Raw genomic sequence first — 20,106 nt, 5'->3', positions numbered from 1 at the left:
ATTGAAATCCAACACATATTTCCATCAAAATCTTCACTTGTTATGTATCCTTAACAAATTATCTTCCACGACAGCATCTCGTTATGCATGATGTCTAAATATTGACTCTGCTGCTTAGGAGCCACACGATCTACTTTATGGGCTACCTTAGGCCAGACTCTACTCTCATGAGCTGAAGACTGCAACGCTATGATTCTACAGGAAGGGGGCAGCATCTCCCATCAATGCTGGGGGTCGATGCGCCCTATGAGGGTATCTTAAATCAGGATGTCAACACCTAACCAGTGACCTGAGCCGACGGGATAGTGACTAATACACCTAGTAATCCCTTTTTTTTGTTCAAAAAAAAAAAAAAATAGTGCCTTGAACTTATACTGAATGCAGTTAATGTAAATTTCATAACATTTTTTGATTTTTTTGATAGTCGTCAACTAAAGGGCAATATTTTTTCAATTTTTGTTATAGCTATCGTATCATAAGATCGGGTAAAATGCGAATTCGATGAGTTTCAATAATAATTCATGAGGGAGATTATCATATTATAAAAAGACAATTGAGCATTTTTTATATATTTTCTTTAATATTTAGTTTTTTTTATAGTTGTTTTATTTTATAGTTGTATTCTATTATAGTTATATTATAAGTGAAGTTGTATTCTATTATAGTTGTATTATAAGTGAAGTTGTATTCTATTATATATTATATTATAAGTGAACCACTACCTTGATGGGTGTTGCAATGGCTCTATTTGCGAGCATTTTGGAATTCATTATTTTAGAATTAATTATAGAGCTTCCTCAAGGGATTTTTTTCCTATATTTTCTATTTTAGTAAAAATTTTTCAGTAAATAGTAGTATCGTGGATAGGGAACTATACTAGCAACCTTCCTAAATTTATTGTAGAAAAAAATTAATAAAAAACCATTTATAATAAATAATAAACATAAAATAAAAAATACTTAATTTCTTTTTTCAATATAATTACTTAAATTCTCAATATTATTATCACTATTGAAAAATCCAATGCTAAAAAATACACAAAAACTAATTAAAAAAATATTTAATTTTTTCTTGGTAATAAAAAAAATATTTGTTGATTACTTTGCTATATGAGGCAGTCTCATATACCACGAGTTAGGTTGCACGGACACAGGATATAAGAACGTATAGCTAGAAAATACGACAATAAACAATCATTTATAATAAATAATAAATATTCTCTCTGTCTCATTTTATTTACATGGTTTGACAGAACACGCATATTAAGAATTTAGTGGACAAAAGTTATTTTACCCTTTTTTATCCTTAATAACTCATTAAAATATTAATAAAAATCATTCGTTTAATGTACAATCATAAAGATTATCACAGAAAAGATAATTGTTTACATATACAAATTTAGAAATCTTACAAACATATTGCAACATCAAAGAAAGGAATAACAAGCAAATAAAATGGGATGGAAGGAATATAAAATAAAAAAATACTTAATTTCTTATTTCAATTATTACCTTGGTGTATGAGATAGTCTCATATACTAGGAGCTAGATTGTACGGACATGAGACATGAGGTACGAGAATGTACAGGATACGATAATAAATAAATAATCATTTATGGACATGGGACATGAGATACGAGAATGTACGAGATACGATAATAAATAAATAACCATTTATAATAAATAATAAACATAAAATAAGAATAATTAATTTCTTTTTTCAATATAGTTAGTTAAATTCTCAAATTTATTATCACTATTAAAATGTTATTGAAAAATACAATGTTAGAAAAGACACGGAAAAGAATTAAAAAAAGAACACTTAATATTTTCTAGGTAATAAAAAAATCTTGATTGATGACCTTGTTGTGTGGAGCAGTCTTATGTACTAGGAGTTAAGTTGTATAGACACGAGAGACGAGACACCGGATACTTGAACATATCGGATACGACAATAAATAATAATTTATAATAAATAATAAATATAAAATAATAAAAATACTTAATTTTCTATTTTAATGATTATCTTGGTGTATGGGTATTCTCATATACAAGAAAATGTGTTGCACGGACACGAGACGGGAGATACGAGAATGTACGAAATATGATAATAAATAAACATAAAAGAAAAAGTATTTAATTTCTTATTTCAATATAATTAGTTAAATTCTCAAAATTGTTATCGTTGAAAATACAATATTAGAAAAGACACAAAAGTGAATTAAAAAAAACACTTTATTTTTTCTTGATAATAAAAAAAAACCTTAGTTGATTACCTTGGTGTAGGATAGTCTCCTATAACACGAGCTAAGTTGCACGAACACGAGACACAAGATGCGAAAATGTACAGAATACGATAATATAATAAATAATAAATATTTAATTTCTTATTTCAATAATTATCTTGGTATATATATGGGGTAATCTCATATACCATGAGCTACGTTGTACGGATACAGAACATGAGATACGGGATTATATGGGATAAGATAATAAATAAACAATCATTTATAATAAATAATAAACATAAAATAAAAAAATTATTAATTTCTTATTTTAATATAATTAGTTAAATTCTCAAAATTATTATCACTACTGGAAAATAAAATGTTAGAAAAGACACAAAAATAAATTTAAAAAAAAAACTTAAATTTTTTTTGGTAATAAAAAAAAATTCTTGGTTGATTACCTTGATGCATTGGGTAGTCTCATGTACTGGGAGTTAAGTTACACGGACACGGGACACAAGATATAAGAACATATGAAATACGATAATAATAAATAATTATTTATAATAAATAAAAAATAAAAAATAAAAAATACGCAATTTCTTATTTCAATATAATTAGTTAAATTCTCAAATTTATTATCACTATTGAAAAATATGATGTTGAAAATGACAACAAAAATAAATTTAAAACAATACTTAATTTTTTCTTGGTAATAAAAAAGAAAACTTAGTTGATTACCTTCGCGTACATATGAGGTAGTCTCATGTAACAGGAGTTAGGTTACACAACGAGATATGGGATCATACGAGATACGATAATAAATAAACAATCATTTATAATAAATAACAAACATAAAATAGAAAAATACTTAATTTTTTATTCAATATAGGTAGTTAAATTCTAAAAATTATTATAACTGTTAAAAAGTAAAATGTTAGAAAAGACACAAAAACGAATTTAAAAAAAAAACACTTAATTTTTTCTTGGTAATAAAAAAAAAAAACTTGGTCGATTACCTTGATGCATAGGGTAGTCTGATATACCAAGAGTTAAGTTATACAGACACGGGACACGAAATACGAAAACGTACGATATACAATAAACGAATAATCATTTATAATAAATAATAAATATAAAATAAAAAATACTTAATTTTTTATTTCAATATAATTAATTAAATTTTCAAAATTATTATCACTATTGGAAATACATTAATAGTGTATGTGCATTTTTTGATACAAGTCATACCATGCATGCTTTTGCTCTTACATATATTGGTGAAAGGTTTTGTAGGATCTTTAAGAAGATAAATCTTAACATTGCAACTTTTTCAGTATATCTCAATGTATGAGATACAATAAACGAATAATCATTTATAATAAATAATAAATATAAAATAAAAAATACTTAATTTTTCATTTCAATATAATTAATTAAATTTTTAAAATTATTATCACTATTGGAAATACATTAATACTGTATGTGCATTTTTTTATGCAAGTCATACCATGCATGCTTTTGCTCTTACATATATTGGTGAAAGGTTTTGTAGGATCTTTAAGAAGATAAATCTTAACATTGCAACTTTTTCAGTATATCTCAATGTGATATAATTTTATAATGCATTTCACAGTCATTTTATTATATAATTTTGTTAATTTTGAATGATGTTATAAAAGATTATTTCATTATTTTATATTACTATGCGCATCGCGCTGATTCTAATACTTGTTATAATTAAAAATAGAATTGTAAATAAAAAATTACTTCCATATTAAGATAATTACCTCAAAAGATCGAAATATATTTCTATGCTAAGATAACACCTTTTTTGTTTCACTAATTTTATCATCTTATAACCACAAAATTGTTTAATAAATACAAAAAATTTGAATAAAAATAAATTTTAAATATTTTAAATATTAAACTATATTTACATGTGAAACGGTTATAGATTTAGAAATATAATATTTGAGACATGCAATTAACATAACTAAGAAATTATTTATTTATTTTTTATTAAATGAAAAGTAATTTTATTGTGTTATCAATCCAAAAAATTACAACAATTAGGATTTTTTTCATCATTAAAATATAGATAATATGAAAATAAAATATGTAATTGAAAGAATATATTTTATTAATTTAATTTTTATACCATGCTATAGAATTTATTTGGTAAAATTGAAATTAAGGTAAAATTGATAGAAAATAAAATGAAATTTGTAAAAGTCTACAAAAACTTAGGATATTCTGACATTATTATTAGGCCTCACATCGTTAAAAAATAAATAAATTTATCATTTCTAATATTTCATTTTATTTTTTTTTCCAAGATTCCAAAGTTTAAGAGAATAGTCTCATTTACCTTTCAAAAAAAAAAAAAAAAAGAGAATAGTCTCGTTTAAGAGCAAAAAGAAAAATTTTCTTTTAAGTGTTATGTTTTGAAATGCAGTAAATAAGAGCATCCAAACAATTCTGGCTTTTTGAAACACACGAAAATAAATATGAAAAGCCAAAATAATTTAAAACGAAGAAAATAGAAAAACAATTTTTCAAACCAAAACGACATGTAGTGTGTATATGTCGTTCCATGTCGCTTAAGAATGCCAAAAAAGCAAACCACCTCGTATCGTCATGGCCAGGCCGACCTCGAGTTTAACGATAAAAACGGTGCGTTTTCCACTACCTGATAAAATAATAATGGCTACTGACTATTGTCATCAGATATGGTTCCATTTGTTTTCGTATTTTTTGTGACATCAGAATCAGAAACGTTACCAAATTATCACTATATATCAGTTAGATGTTAGTGATCAGAAACCAATAACACAAACAGATTCTTTCTTCTCAGTGAGTACAACAAATAATGGAAATCTCCGGCTCCGAGCAATCCAAGGCGCCGCCGGTGAAGTTGAAGGTGAAAGCAATCGAAGGGACACCGGAGAACTTCAAAGAATACGGTCAATTGATAGAGCCATCCCCAGACGGCGAAGAGTACGGTCCTCAAGATGCTCAATTGAATCTTAGCCAAGGAATTCCAAGGTAAAATAAATGATAAAATTTATTGATAAGAGTTTTTAATTGAGAATTGAATTGTTATTGTTTTATATAAAATAGGTTCTACACTATGATACTGGAGAAACGGCCGCTAGGGTTTGCGACGATTACCCATCACGCAAGCGTTACGCAGTGCCTTGGGTCGATTGGAGGGCAAGTTTGGTATTTGGGTGTGGCAAAGCCATCGATATTGGATGCGAAGGAAATCAAAGAGAAACAGAACGAAGGAATGGAAATTGAGCAGTCACGTTGTGGGCATTATTATGTTCCTCCTGCTGTGGATGAGGTGAAGGTTTTTAGGATTTCTGGGCCTAAATTTGTTAAACTTGATGTTGGAACTTGGCATGCAGGGCCTCTTTTCAAAGGGGATTCCATGAATTTCTTCAATTTGGAATTGACAGACACCAACGTAAGCTTCTTCTTTCCATTTACCTTCTTCTTTTAGAAGCTATATCAAATGTGTATGTTTGATTTTAAATTCTTAGACCGAAGCATTTAAGCCCCACTCTAGGTTGAATATTAAGGATATTTTGTGACATTTATGTATTTTTGTATGCAGGTAGTGGATCACACTACACATGACTTCAGGAGGAAAAATGGAGTTGTATTTTCAATAGATGATTAATTGTATCAGTTTTCTCAAGTTGCATGCTTAAGTTCTTGTATATTTCAGATACCAGCTGTGTATTACAATAAAAGGAAATAAATCTGCATGCTTTGCTTTCTGTCATCTTCTCTAATTTCTTATTTATGATTGAATTCTCTAATGTCATTTAGAGCGAGTACTATTAGTGTTGTCTACTGAAAAGTAAAACCAAATTGATTTATTTTAGGGAAAATAATTAATTCTTTCTGAGGATTGAGCAAATTAGCAAAATTATCCCTGTAACTTGACAATATTAATTAAAGTTACTGGAGGTTTACCTCCGTCAATCCACTTGGTCATTCGTTCTATTTTCTCCACAATTTTCCGTTAAAACTAAAAAAAAAGACTAAAATACCCTGACACTTAAGAAGAATAAATAATTAATTTGTTCCTGAAATTTGATTAAACTAAGTCATCTTTGCAGTTTAACAATATTAATTAATGATTCTCGATATTTATTTCCGTTAAACTATTTGGTCATTCCATCTATTTTCTCTATATTTTCTATTAAAACCTTTAAAAAAAGGAAATACCTTGACATTTAAGAAGAAAAAGACTAAACTAACCTAGATTATAATTTCCATTTGTAGTGGGGGAAAACGAAGGGTCATAGTATACATTGACTATTTGATATTCACCCAAAAAATAAAAATTTGATTTAACATAATGTGTCACTTTACTGTCTTGAGCCACCAACAAAAATATAAAAAAGAAAAATATACATCGAGTTAATTTCAATAAAAATAATAGGCATTTAATTTTAGATATCAATATTCAAGAGAGCAAGTTAATTTATATATTTCATTACAAACTACAACTGATGAAATGAAGGTAGGACCATAGGAATAGTTAGGCATGACCATGGACCGAAATAGAACCGAACCGGTCAAAATCGAAACCAAACAGTGATCAATGGTTCAAGATTTCAAACCGTAACCGAAATCGGCGGTTTAAGATTCGGTTGTGGTTCCTTATATTTGGAAATTAAAATTGGCAATTCAGGTTTGAAATCGTTAAAAAAAAAGAAAGAAATATCTCACTTCACACATGATTTTTAATTGTTAAATTAATTTTATTTTTTCATTATTAAATACAGTAATTTTACAATCATCTTAAAATTTATTAATATAAATATAACTTATAAATTATAAGTTGAAAAAGAGAAAAAAAATTATTCTCATTTAAATATTTTTAATTTAAATTTTTTACCCTTTATAATATATATTTTTTAATATAAATTAAATAATACTTATTTAAGACTTGTTTTGGAATCTTTTTATACATTTTTCTCCCTTATAATGGTAAAAAAAAAAAAAAAAAGCAATTTGAACGTATTTTTTGGAATAAAAAATTTATATTATAATTTTTTTTAACTCTTAATTTAGATAGGAAGATGTTTTGTCCTTTTAAAACGACAAAAAAAGGATAACTTGAAAGGTATATTGTGGAATAAAAAATTTATATTATGATATTTTTTGTTAATTGTTAAATAAATTTAAAAGACATTTTTTACGAAAAATTTGAAGGATAATTTTATGAATAAAAATTTATATGTTAACTATAAATACATTAATAATCTTTCCTTTTTTTCACAATATCAATTCTTTTTCTCTAAACTCCATTGAATTTCTCCTATACTTTCTTTTCTCCCAATATAAATTAAGTATAAGTCTATTTTTTGACATGTCTCAATTTAAATTTATAACAATTAAATACTAGTAAAGAATTTTAAATTTATGTTTTGTGTAGTTATAATTTTTTAATAAATTTTAAAACTATTAATTTACTCTTTTAGTCTTTTTTTAATTTAATACTATATTTGTTATTAATTTTCTTATTTAGCTAAAAAAAATAAACGGTTAAAAAAATTTATCTAAATTCGGTTTCAAATCGGAATCAAACCGGAACCAACAGTTTAAAACCATCTTTAAAACCGTCTTAAAATGATTCGATTCCGGTTCCATCTTTTTTGAAACCAAAACCGGCAGAATTGAAACCATGTTCATGACCAGGAATAGTAAGAATATTTTGAAAAAAAAAAATCATCGTATGCAGAATTCCAATTGTAAATTTGATAAGACATAACTGTCATTCCGTTATAAAACAAATAACCTAGATTAGTTTAGATTTTTTTCTTCTCAAGTGTAATGAAATTTTAGTTTTTTTTTTTTTTTTTTAAGGTTTTAACAGAAAATCTGGAGAAAATAAACAAAATGACCAAATGATTTGATAGTGGTAAAACTCAAGGATTATTAATTAATATTGCTAAACTATAGAAATGACTTAGTTTGATCAAATCTCAAGGATGAATTAATTATTTTCCATTCTTATGTGTCAGGGTATTTTAGTCTTTTTTTTAAGATTTTAACGGAAAAATCTAAAAAAATTGAATGGAAAGACCAAATGTTTTACCAGAGGTAAATCTCGAAGACCATTAATTCATATCGCCAAATTATAGAGATGAATTAATTAGTTTGATCAGACCTCAGGGACGAATTAATTATTTTACCTTTATTTGATTTAGGTATCTGGAAATTATATTCAGTTTAGTTTAACACCTTAAAATTGGATTCTTTAGTATATTTAATTTTAAAATTTCCCAACTACTCTCCCTTAGCAACAGTTGAAGCCATTTTGATGTTGCACAACTCAATTTCCTAGAGACAATGCAGTTCAATTTCCTGAGTGGACACTTAGATCCACAAAAATCTGACAAAAAAAAAAAAAAAAAACAATTTTATAGAACAAGAAATTAATAATAATAAAAAAAGGTTAAAACCAAATGCAACCAATAAGCTACAACTCAAAATGAAAACAGATTACAAAAACCAGAAACAACTCATTATAGATGATGAAACTAAAAAAGGGCATAAAAGGGTTACCTTAGTCATAAACATAAGAATGGAATGTGGTAAAATAAAAGGAAAACATATTGAAATCCAATAATTAGCTAAGGACGTTGCACATTAGTGTACATGTTTCATCTGCTTGTGCATGCGTATGCATGTCATTTATAATATATTAGAAATGAAATTCAATAGAAAATAAATTCATCTAAGAACAGTATGCAAGGAAGCTTAACATGTTATTTTTGCAATGTTTATCCAGAAAATATTTTAATTAACATAATGCAGGCGTTACAATACTTTTCATGCACAAATAAACTGCAAAATACAAACCTTCGATGGTGTAGCTGATGCTTCTTCAGGGCTTACATTTTTGCGTACTGTGATTTCTGCTTCTTATAACCTTTCAGATATCACAATGAAGGCTATATACATAATTGTATTTTACCAGGACGAAAAATGGAGTTGTATTTTCAATAGAGGATTAATTGCATAATTTTTTTCAAGAAGTTTGTTTAGGTGTTGTCAATTTCAGACATGAATTATGCATTAGAACAAAAACAAATTTGCATGCTTACTGTCATACTCTCTAAAAAAATGTATTTTTGCTTTGAAAAAAGAAAACAATTTTTTTCCCAGTGCTCCTGGAAATTTAGATTATTTATAATGGCATATTTAATCTTAACAATCCTATAATGCAAAATTTGCCCTTAATAATATTTATAGAAATGTAGACGCTAAACCATTCAATTACCTAATATAATGCAGTTTAATTTCCCAAGTGGGAACTTAGATACAGAAAAATATGACAAAACAATTCAAGACATTTTTAGCAGGGTTAGACACAGAACACAGGGAAAAACACAAAAAAATACCATCCGTCTGCTCCAGCTGGGCACTGTGAAGAACCAAATAAGAGTTTTTGATATACTTTTTCTCCTTTTTATAAGTCCCTCCATCAAATTAATATAGGCAGATTTATTTAAGGTGCTGCCATTCTGTGACGATTCTTGAAAAATTTGCATTGCATCCTTATATTTCCCGTGAGCACACAGCTCATTAATCTGTTCTGAAAGAGCAATTGAATTTGGATCAGATTCCTGACGACTCCGACTGCTCACATTTTCCCCTACATCCAATGTTAAGGCATGGTCCTGCAACTGTTCCATTTCAACAATTTTTTTCACAAACTTCTCAGCCTCCTCAAACCTACATGCATCAGCAAGAGCACCCAGGATTGCATTATATGTATGGCAATCAGGCCCTAGCTTCTTTTCTTTCATTCCTTCAAGAAGATCAAATGCTTTCTCAAATCTGCCTTCTTTGCAAAGAGCATGAAGAATGGTATTAACATTTGTGCCATCCATCTTCAAACCTTTCCTCCCCAGTTCATCCATCATCCTCAACGCTTCACCGAGCTTCCCTGCTTTACAGTATCCATTTATCAAAGTATTATAAGTAACACTATTAGGTGAAAATCCACTTTCTCCCATCTTCCTAATGGTGTTTCCAGCATCATCCATTTTTTCATGCTTTATGTACCACTTAACCAATATGTTGTGAGTAATTGAATCTGGCTTCACTCCCTTCCCCTCCATCTCTTGAATCAATCCAAATGCCTTTGAACTTCTACCACACTCAAAGCACCCATTAATCAGTGTGTTATAAGTAACAACATCAGGGAATACCTTCAAATTGTCCATCTCATCTCTTAACCTAAATGCCTCGTCAATCTTACCTTCTATGCATAATCCACCAATCAATGAATTATAAGTCCAAATATCTGGCAATACATTTTTTTTCATATACAAAAATAAATCCTTGGCATCATTCAACTTTCCTTTCTTACACAAAGCATCCAAAATTTTATTATATGTAACAGTATTAGGTGAGAATCCACTTTCTCCCATCTTCCTAATAGCTTTTAAGGCATCATCCATCTTTCCGACCTTTACGTACCACTTAACCAGTGTGTTTTGTGTAACTGAATCTGGCTTCACTCCCTTCTCCTTCATCTCTTGATGCAAATCCAAATGCCTTTGAACTGCTACCACACTCTACACACCCATTAATCAGTGTGTTATAAGTAACAACATCAGGGAAAACCTTCAAATTGTCCATCTCATCTCTTAACCTAAATGCCTCGTCAATCTTACCTTCTATGCATAATCCACCAATCAATGAATTATAAGTCCAAATATCTGGCAATACATTTTTTTTCATATACAAAAATAAATCCTTGGCATCATTCAACTTTCCTTTCTTACACAAAGCATCCAAAATTTTATTATATATAACAGTATTAGGTGAGAATCCACTTTCTCCCATCTTCCTAATAGCTTTTAAGGCATCATCCATCTTTCCGACCTTTACGTACCACTTAACCAGTGTGTTTTGTGTAACTGAATCTGGCTTCACTCCCTTCTCCTCCATCTCTTGAATCAATCCAAATGCCTTTGAACTGCTACCACACTCTAAGCACCCATTAATCAGTGTGTTATAAGTAACAACATCAGGGAATACCTTCAAATTGTCCATCTCATCTCTTAACCTAAATGCCTCGTCAATCTTACCTTCTATGCATAATCCACCAATCAATGAATTATAAGTCCAAATATCCGGCAACACATTATTCTTCATATGCAAAAATAAATCTTTGGCATCATTCAACTTCCCTTTCTTGCACAAAATATCCAAAATTGTATTATATGTAACACTATCAGGTGAAAATCCACTTTCTCCCATCTTCCTAATAGCTTTTAAGGCATCATCCATCTTTCCATGCTTTATGTACCACTTAACCAATATGTTGTGTGTAATTGAATCTGGCTTCACTCCCTTCTCCTCCATCTCTTGAATCAATCCAAATGCCTTTGAACTACTACCACACTCAAAGCATCCATTAATCAGTGTGTTATAAGTAACAACATCAGGGAAAACCTTCCAATTGTCCATCTCGTCTCTTAACCTAAATGCCTCATCAATCCTACCTTCTTTGCATAATCCAGCAATCAACATATTATAAGTCCAAACATCTGGCAACACATTATTCTGCGACATTAATTCAATGACATGAGCTGCTTCCTTCAACCATCCCAATTTACAATACCCACAAAACAAAATATTAAAAGTATTCCTATTTGGCCTCAACCCCTTATTTTTCATATCTAACAATAAATCCCTAGCGTCATTCAACTTCCCTTTCTTACACAAGAAATTCAAAATTGTATTGTAACTAATGTTATCAGGCAAACAGCCAAACTCCTCCATTTTACCTACAAGAGCAATTGCCTCCCCTAACTTGTTCTCCATGCAGAACCCATAAATAAGAATATTAAAAGTATCGGTATTAACCTTAACACCAAGCTTAATTACATCACCGAAAATAGCCTTAGACAAATAAACAGAACGCTTAGAAGGATCCCTAACCAATGCATTAAGAAGATTATTACGAGTAAGCAAGTTAGGCATGAGACGCAACCTCTTCATCTGATTAAAAATTTGTGCAGCATGGTGGGTTCTACCAGAGGCAACATAGGCTTCAATTGAGATATCGAGGAACTTCATGGTATGACAGTTCTCTAAAGCAGCCGGTGGGTGGAGGATGTGCCGGTGGAGAATGTTGTACTTGTCGGAAGCGATGAAGGAGGTGAGAAGGGATTTGGCATCGGAGAATTTGTGATGGGAGAGGAGAGGAGAAAGAAGGGAAAGGAGAGGGAGAGGAGAGTGAGAAATAGAGGGAGGTAGGTGAGACTGCGCCCATTTAAAGAAGGAGAGGAGAGTAGTAGGTCGATGGGACAGGGCTTTGGAAGAGAGGAGGGAGATAAGAAGATTGGGGTTTGAAGAGAGATTGGAAATGTAGGAATTGAGTGTTTGGAGTGGGAACTTGTCTGAATTTAAGATTTTTGTTAGGGTTTGTAGAAGTTGTTGTTCTGATTGAGGGAGTTTACCTGAATTTAATATTTTAGTTAATTTTTCTACAAGTCGCCCGTTAGGTGGTTCTGCCATGGTTATGGTTATACCTTTGGATATGAAATTAGGGGAGACTTTCAGCTACAATACATACAGCTTACAGTTGCATGGAGCTGGAGCCACAATAGAGTTGTTTTGATTTAGGAAAATTGTAATCAGAATGAGAGATTGTTGAAGCCGGGGAGATTGAGTTGAAAAATAGCTAGAAATTCGAATCGCAGAGGAAAGAGTAAAAAAAAAAAAAGTGGAGAAACCAAAAAACAAAATAAAATAGATTATTTTTTTTAATTTATTTAAATTTAGTCTCTTTAGAATTTTAAAATATATTTTTTTAAAATTATATTTAGAAAATATTATAGACTAGGATACCCTTTCCATTTGGATATCATGTCATGAGACATTTTAAGAAGACGTGACCAACCAGCCACACCAACCACACCTGATTGGTGAATTTTAAAATATTTTTAATTTGGTTTATAGCTGGTAAATCAAGTAAATCAGGTGTAAGTTTTAGAGTCTTAAATTAAAGCTTTGGAAGTTAAGAGTTCGATTTTAACATTTGAGTTCAAATTTTTGTCAGTATTTAAGGTTTAAATTTTAATGTTTAAAATGTGAAATTTTAGAATTTAAAGTCCATTTGGGAAGGAACGACAAAAAAACAAAAAAAGGATCAACAAAAAATTTTCTTTCAATTCAAGTTCACAAACAGCAAATCGGTAAAAGATTACAACTTTTTTTCCAATCACAATAGAAAAAAATCTTGTGCTGTTTGACAGAACAAAATTGATATTACAATTATCAGGCAGGACTCGAACTAAACATCAATATTCCATTTTTAAAGAACCGTAACAAGAAATTGAAACACGTCTTCATATTGCTCTCATCACATCATCTGCAAAATCAAACATTAATATTCCAAGTAAGATTTCCATTTCTCAGAAGCTGTATATTTCAAACATACGTTAAATAACAAACGTTGAGTAAACATTTATATTCTTCTAGTACTATAAAATGCATTTAATGGACTCCTTTTTGTCCTGGATTTCCCTGGCATCGATTAACTGCCTATCAAATACCGAACTTAACAATACACAGATTATTGCATGACAATGTTTTTCTACATTATAATATTACCTTGAAAATATCTCCAAACATCCCCTGCAGGGGATTTCTACGTTGTACTCCATAGAGCTTCTCCGCAGTTTCTTCTAGCAACTGAGTAGTAATCAAAGGAATTCATATTTCCATTTAAGCCAACTCGAAAGCCAAAGAAAATAATAACTGCTGATACTGTTTTGCAGCCACACAATATTGCAATAGAGAGACACTAACAATAGATGTAGATAACATACATATCCATTTTTTGGCAAGCACAACCAATAGCAGGTATTCTAATAGCGACCAAAAAAGAACACACCTCATTAAATATAGGTTCCCTGTCTATACTTGCTTTGTAACTCACTCTCAACATATTGAACAGAGGCAAAGAATCTCTCTGCAACCTGTACAATAAGAACTTGTGTGACCATTTGATATCAACAATATTCAAACCGAACATGTCAACATGAGGCTATATCAATGATCTTCAAACTAGACATGTCAAAATATAAGTTTAAGCACCGATACTTTTTTAAAGATTAACTGAAAAATAATGAAAACTAGAGTAGCTATTATTGCACTTATTGCCATAAGAATAACAACTATCTAACAATCTGAGAGAAAATATCATGTCTGAAGCATTATATAAGGATGTCCCAAAAGTGATTCAAGACCGTTTTTAATCTGCATGGTACAGAGTATCAAATAAACAGAAAGAACAGAGGCAGATGAAAGACAAAAATCTGAAGCTTCATATATTGGCATTGATGTCATTGCATTCCAGAGGACAATATAAATTTATTTCATATCTGTATAATAAAATTTTTCCTTTATTCATTGTGGTAACATATGTATAAAAGTGTTGAATGGTTAGATTTCTGATAGTATAGTACTAAACATGTCAGTTCAACCATGATCCCGTACAAAATATTAAATCAACTTCACTCATTGGCCTTACTGTTACTTTCATGCTTTTCCTAAAAATAAAAAAGGATGGTTTGTTAATTGTTATTGCTCAATTGTCAATTTTATTAATACCTGCTGGATATTCATTTTTCACCATTCAGTCTATTAGGTCAACAACACCAAAGAGGTTGTTTCTTTCCCCTTTGCCCATTCAGTGGCCAAACTAATAGCAGGTTCCATTAACACTTGGTGTTTTAATGAAGGATTTATTTCAACAAACTATCATTTTGGACCTTGCATAGAGCATTTCTTTTAGCTGCTTCAAAGTTTTTAGGGCCAAAATGTGTTAAATCTACCTTAAAAACAAATTTTAATTGCATTTAGTAAACATAATTTAAAATGGTACTTTTCTTGACAGCAGTTTCAACAGCAATGCTAAATACTTAAGAAAACCAAGCCACCTCCAAAACCCAAAGAATGGAGGCAGTTTTAACAATACAGAAGCTGCACAACATTTCTCTTTAAGAACAAAAAATGCAGAACCACTTACGTTGGCAAAAGATAATTTATAAATCGCATCAAATCTGATTTGGGAAGTTCAATCTTTGTATCTTCCACTTGTTTCTTTATCTCTTCCATCAAAAAGTTAGCATCTCTCAGATTACCCATAGCTAAATACCTAGGACAGGAGGCGAATTCACCTTGTAAGAAGAAAGGAAAAAAACAAATCCTGAGGGGAAATGCAGGGTCCTGTAACCATTTTTGTTGCACAAAAACAGAGCAGCAAGAAGAACAGTAATCGATATGCAAATGTCCAATTATCAAGCATGCTTACATTAGAATTGCCCGTGCAACAGCCAGATCATCTTCACCAGGATAACACTGCATAGATGAGAAGCATGATATATAACTGGCTGTTTCTCCAGGTGTAAATAAGATTTTAGTTAAATTTATGCCCTGATAACCCTTATTCTTGAATTCAAAAGACTAACCTTGCCCATAAAATTGACTAAAGTAGATGCGAACTTCTTTGGGTCATTGCCTCGAACAAAATGATATGATATTCTAGCCATGTCCTGCAAAGTGGCATTACAAGGAGTCATGAAACTATACAAGGGATGATATTGACCTCTAATAAAATGCTACTGTGCTAGCAATATTGCAGAGCATTTCACAGAAACAGGATTACTCAAGCACACTATGGAGCTCTAGATGCCAGCTCAAACAGCATGTTGTAATGAACATCATATTAGAATCATTTCAAAGATTTCCAACAAACTTGATAATTCTAATAAAGTCACTTTTTTCAAGCATGTTAGCATAAAAAAAGTCTCGTCCATAACAGAATGTCAGATCTACTGTGAAAGTGATTCTACGGAACTATAAGAAACATCTGGTCTAAATAAGTCAAGTGAATGAATCAAACATACAACCAACCTTTCCAATTGGCTTAACTATAAGCTAAGCAAATGATTCCTCACCGAACAGAATATCAGACACTTTAAGTCACATCAGTCAAATATTTGAGTATGTAGTATCTACAAGCAGAGAGATAATATCCCTTAATGCGGAACTTTAAGCTAGTTTGTCAGGAATGCAGAACGTCTGAAAATCTTTTGGTACGAAAATATTCCTCATGCTATTTCTCAACGAGGAAAATTTATTCATATATGGCCAATATTCATCAGGTCTTGCCGTTCCCAATCAGGGCATATTTTGAAGGAAAGTTCCACTCGGACACTGATATAATTTGGTAATTAGACCTAAACTGGCCATGCACTAGATTCTGTAAGGAAAACACCAACTCAATTTATTAAAATAGACGAGCAAAGAACAATAATATGGACATGTGCAGTGCATTGTTAGAAGAACGTATGGTGTTTGGTTACATTTGCATTTACTCCCACATTTTGATCAATGCATTTAAGCCATCAAGAACAAACAAATGTTGCATATCTTTTATCATGAATTGCATCGCAATAAATTGCCAATACAATAAGAAGCAGCAACAACCAAGAGGCTTAAATCTTGAAGTCAAACCTACCAACTCAGGAGATTCAGAGAACATATATTCAGCTACCATAGCATGTAGTTCTGGAGATCCATTCTTAGGAGCTCCAAACTCTGCAGACCACCTAAACAAAAAAATAACTAAAAATTAACAGGACATTTCAATGCAGTACCACAATGCAGTCTGGGTGCGCACGTGCATGTGTATGTCTGAGAGAGAGAGAGAGAGAGAGAGAGAGAGAGAGTTAGATAGAGAGCAGCAGAGTTGCATCCACACAGACACATTCTTTCATGAGTAGACACGGATGCATATTTCTTCCTCCATCCCTTAGTCCATTCCTAAGTCCCTCTCAAACAGCCGTCCTCATCGGACCTCTTTCTCCCATCTACTTGGTCCCATTTTAAATTTTACTTTCCCCCAACTTAGTCTTGCCATTTCTTTATCCACCGAGTTCTCACTTTATTCCAGTTAGAGCATCTAGACCAAATCCTTAAGTCGTGCATAATATAAATGTCAATCAGAAGAATATAAAATGGAGAGAAACCCATTTGGCATGGCTGTTTTTTTCATTTTTTTCCTCTCATGTCAAAGAAACTTCTATTATTAAAATATATTCATTTTTGTCATACCGTGTTCTAGAATAGAAAAAAGGTGCCACAAAAAGAGGAAACCACAAACTCGTTACATCAACCTGTTTTCCTAAATACAAACTTTTAGCATAGGGCAACAAAAACAAAAAATGAAACCAGATAGTTCCTCAGCATTCTGAAATTCCCTCACAAGCATACATCTTAACAAGAACAATCGATCTTCATCAGTCTGGCACAAACATAGACTGGCTTTAGAGATAGAGTCCCCAAATAATTAGTCCTGATTTTGTTCCCACGTTAGAATATCAATAACAAATGCTAAAGATATTGGATAGGTACATGAAAGCAAAAATCATCCCAGTAACCTTGTACAACCCAACATGGGACTCAATCACTTGACTAAATGTCAGAAAAGGACGAGGAAAAGGCCACATTATCATATATCACATATGCACATCTATAACTACATTAAAAAAAAAGGGCATCATATCTTACCTAATTGCGGCTCTTAAGAAAGAGGAGCAGCACTCCACACGTGTTTTTGCTGCTCCAATGGCTTCAGTGAGTTGTTGCACATCAGCATCGTCATCCCCCAAGTCGCCCAAGTGTTGTGGCAGAGGAATCTGAGGGAACATCTTGTAGATTGCCCTGACACGATCTAAGATATATATTTTGTCACATATCCCAAAGAGGCAGTGGCCAATATGCAAGATAACAACCAGAGAAATGAAATTGCATGTTTTTGCTGAGTTAATTTAGAACACCTTGAATATATTAATTTCATCAGAATAGATCTTGGGAGAGGTAAAAAGCATTAGCAATCATTTCATAGCATAAAAAATTAACCAAGGGAGAGTTCACAGGAAGTGCACTGACCACAGGTATCATCATCATAAGGAACTTTTCCTTTAACAAGTGTCTCCACAAATAACACAGCAAGCTCTGACCCACAAGTAACCTGAATTATTCCATTTCCAAACATAAAAATTTGATCTAGGAACAAGACAAAAAAATAAAGAATCCCAACATATGAATTCATGTATAACTATCAGCACTTATTCTTTTCTTATAATGTGTGCTAATCAAGTATTTGGCTTAAGCAAATAACAAATAAGTAAGTGCACAGCAAAATGCAAGGATTGTTGTCATAAGGCCTTAGCTTGTCTTTCAATAGTAGAAGATTGCTCTTCAGTCTTCAGACCAGCAAAATTCAAAGTTACCTACAAAATCCCATCTCGTTGGGTTCACCGCATCCAAAATATGAACAGTTGTTCAAGAACTTACAGGCAGGTAGTTATTTGGACAGCCATGTATTTATAAACATATTACCACAAAACCTTAAATTTCTGAACAGATAATATAATTCTGGCAAGCAGATACCTTATTTATGTGCTCATCTATTACAATACATTTGTCAACCACCAATATTTTTGTTTCATTTCTTACTGTTTTAGATAGGTAACCGTCCAACTTCATTATTAATTCCATCTTCATCACCAAACCAAAGTTAATCAAGTGTCTGACAGTTATCTAAGTTTAAATTGATATTTTCATATTTCAATCGGCACCACAAATAGGCAAATTATCAATGATCTAGTCCTATTATCAAATAGATCAAAATTCGAATCTCCACTGGAATCAGCCAATTGATATTAGCATACAAAGTAGTGCAAACATAAACTGAAATAGGAATAAACTTGAAAGAGAATAACCTGGCCCTTTTTAAGCTGGAGGCATGCACCTGAATAAAGTAAATCCAAAGCTTCAGAATATCTTTGAGCAGATGAGTATCTACAAAAGCAAAAACCACTTTTATAATTATCCACACATTCGAATCAATGTCTAATCAAAGAAGAACTAAAACTGATACTTTTACACGGTTATACCGTGCACTGATTGACTTGTACATCTGTTGTGCTCCGTAGCAATTACCCTCATTTATCATATTCTCCAACTTCTCAATATTCTGCAATCAACAGAGAAAAATTTATATTAAAAAAAGGGTCTCCGCATCAGGTCAAAAAATTCAAATTGATTATTTTATCATTAATCTCATAAGCTAGACTCCTCCATGCTCAAATGATAAACACCAAGCACATTTTATAATAAAAATAATCGCTCCAGACTAGGAAATGAGGGCTAATGAACTTTTAATTAAAAGAAAACGAAAACAACAGAGCAACCAAAATCAGAAGTTCAACCAACATAAATTCATAAACAATACCCCAATCCCATCAATCAATTGAAAAAATAAAACATAATGACGCTTTGACATTTAAATTACCCCATCAGATTTGTGTGTGCGTGTGTGTGTGTGTGTGTGTGTGTGTGTGTATATACATATATTAGGCTCTGTTTCGACACAGAGAAATTGTTAATAATGGAATTCCAGTAGGTTCCAGAATCCAAAGGAATGTCCTATGTCGAGAAAAATTAGAACAAGTGAGTAAAGGAAAAAGACGATATCTCAGCAACCAAACGCAGGAAAAGGCAATATCGCAATTCAAGTACCTGTTGAACAGGAGGTAAATTGACTCTCCTTGGCCTTTCCCGCGACATATCGTCTGTACTTCTCTTCTTCTTCTTCTTCTTCTTCTTCTCCAAGAACAATAAAGAGATCTGATTCAGCTCGAAATTGAATAAGGATAATCAAATCACTAATGAAGTAAAAACAGGGACAGCAAAACGGTAACGTTTCTTTGACATATTGGGCTTTTGCATGGCCTATAAGATTAAAGGGCTAGCCC

At 31.2% G+C, this 20,106-nt stretch overlaps 2 protein-coding genes and 1 non-coding gene across 3 annotated transcripts; 1 reads left to right on the top strand and 2 right to left on the bottom strand.

Moving 5' to 3' along the window:
- Positions 1-4,972: 4,972 nt before the first annotated feature.
- Positions 4,973-6,020, top strand: LOC105635368 (uncharacterized). Its single transcript, XR_016321159.1, has 3 exons — positions 4,973-5,275; positions 5,351-5,699; positions 5,850-6,020. It is a non-coding gene; the product is annotated as an uncharacterized LOC105635368 (transcript).
- Positions 6,021-9,475: 3,455 nt separating this feature from the next.
- LOC149495763 (uncharacterized) lies at positions 9,476-12,986 on the bottom strand. The gene is made up of 2 exons (XM_089723386.1): positions 10,808-12,986; positions 9,476-10,314 (listed from the first exon to the last, which is right to left on the bottom strand). The coding sequence occupies exons 1-2, from the start codon at positions 12,788-12,790 to the stop codon at positions 9,601-9,603; spliced, it is 2,697 nt and encodes an 898-aa protein (XP_089579512.1). The 5' UTR covers positions 12,791-12,986; the 3' UTR covers positions 9,476-9,600.
- Positions 12,987-13,421: 435 nt separating this feature from the next.
- On the bottom strand, positions 13,422-20,028 carry LOC149495762 (golgi-to-ER traffic-like protein). Its single transcript, XM_089722953.1, has 12 exons — positions 19,871-20,028; positions 19,246-19,325; positions 19,072-19,150; positions 18,236-18,317; positions 17,855-18,017; positions 16,803-16,893; positions 15,751-15,834; positions 15,594-15,640; positions 15,309-15,437; positions 14,172-14,256; positions 13,889-13,969; positions 13,422-13,646 (listed from the first exon to the last, which is right to left on the bottom strand). The coding sequence occupies exons 1-12, from the start codon at positions 19,916-19,918 to the stop codon at positions 13,638-13,640; spliced, it is 978 nt and encodes a 325-aa protein (XP_089579079.1). The 5' UTR covers positions 19,919-20,028; the 3' UTR covers positions 13,422-13,637.
- Between the last annotated feature and the right edge of the window lie 78 nt (positions 20,029-20,106).

This window comes from Jatropha curcas, chromosome 6, assembly GCF_041381405.1.
Source record: "Jatropha curcas cultivar XTBG-Jc1 chromosome 6, XTBG_Jcur_1.0, whole genome shotgun sequence".
Taxonomy (NCBI): domain Eukaryota; kingdom Viridiplantae; phylum Streptophyta; class Magnoliopsida; order Malpighiales; family Euphorbiaceae; genus Jatropha; species Jatropha curcas.
The sequence above is the reverse complement of the archived record's forward strand: the minus strand, read 5'-3'. Positions and strand labels throughout refer to the sequence as shown.

Coding starts and splice junctions, on each gene's coding strand:
- LOC149495763 (XM_089723386.1), bottom strand. CDS start 12,790: ATGGCAGAACCACCTAACGGGCGACTTGTAGAAAAATTAACTAAAATA. Junction 10,315..10,807: donor GTTCAAAGGCATTTGGATTT/GCATCAAGAGAT, acceptor TGGTACATAAAG/CATGAAAAAATGGATGATGC.
- LOC149495762 (XM_089722953.1), bottom strand. CDS start 19,918: ATGTCGCGGGAAAGGCCAAGGAGAGTCAATTTACCTCCTGTTCAACAG. Junction 15,835..16,802: donor TCTCTGAATCTCCTGAGTTG/GTAGGTTTGACT, acceptor GCCACTTTGCAG/GACATGGCTAGAATATCATA. Junction 15,641..15,750: donor TAGTCAATTTTATGGGCAAG/GTTAGTCTTTTG, acceptor TCATCTATGCAG/TGTTATCCTGGTGAAGATGA.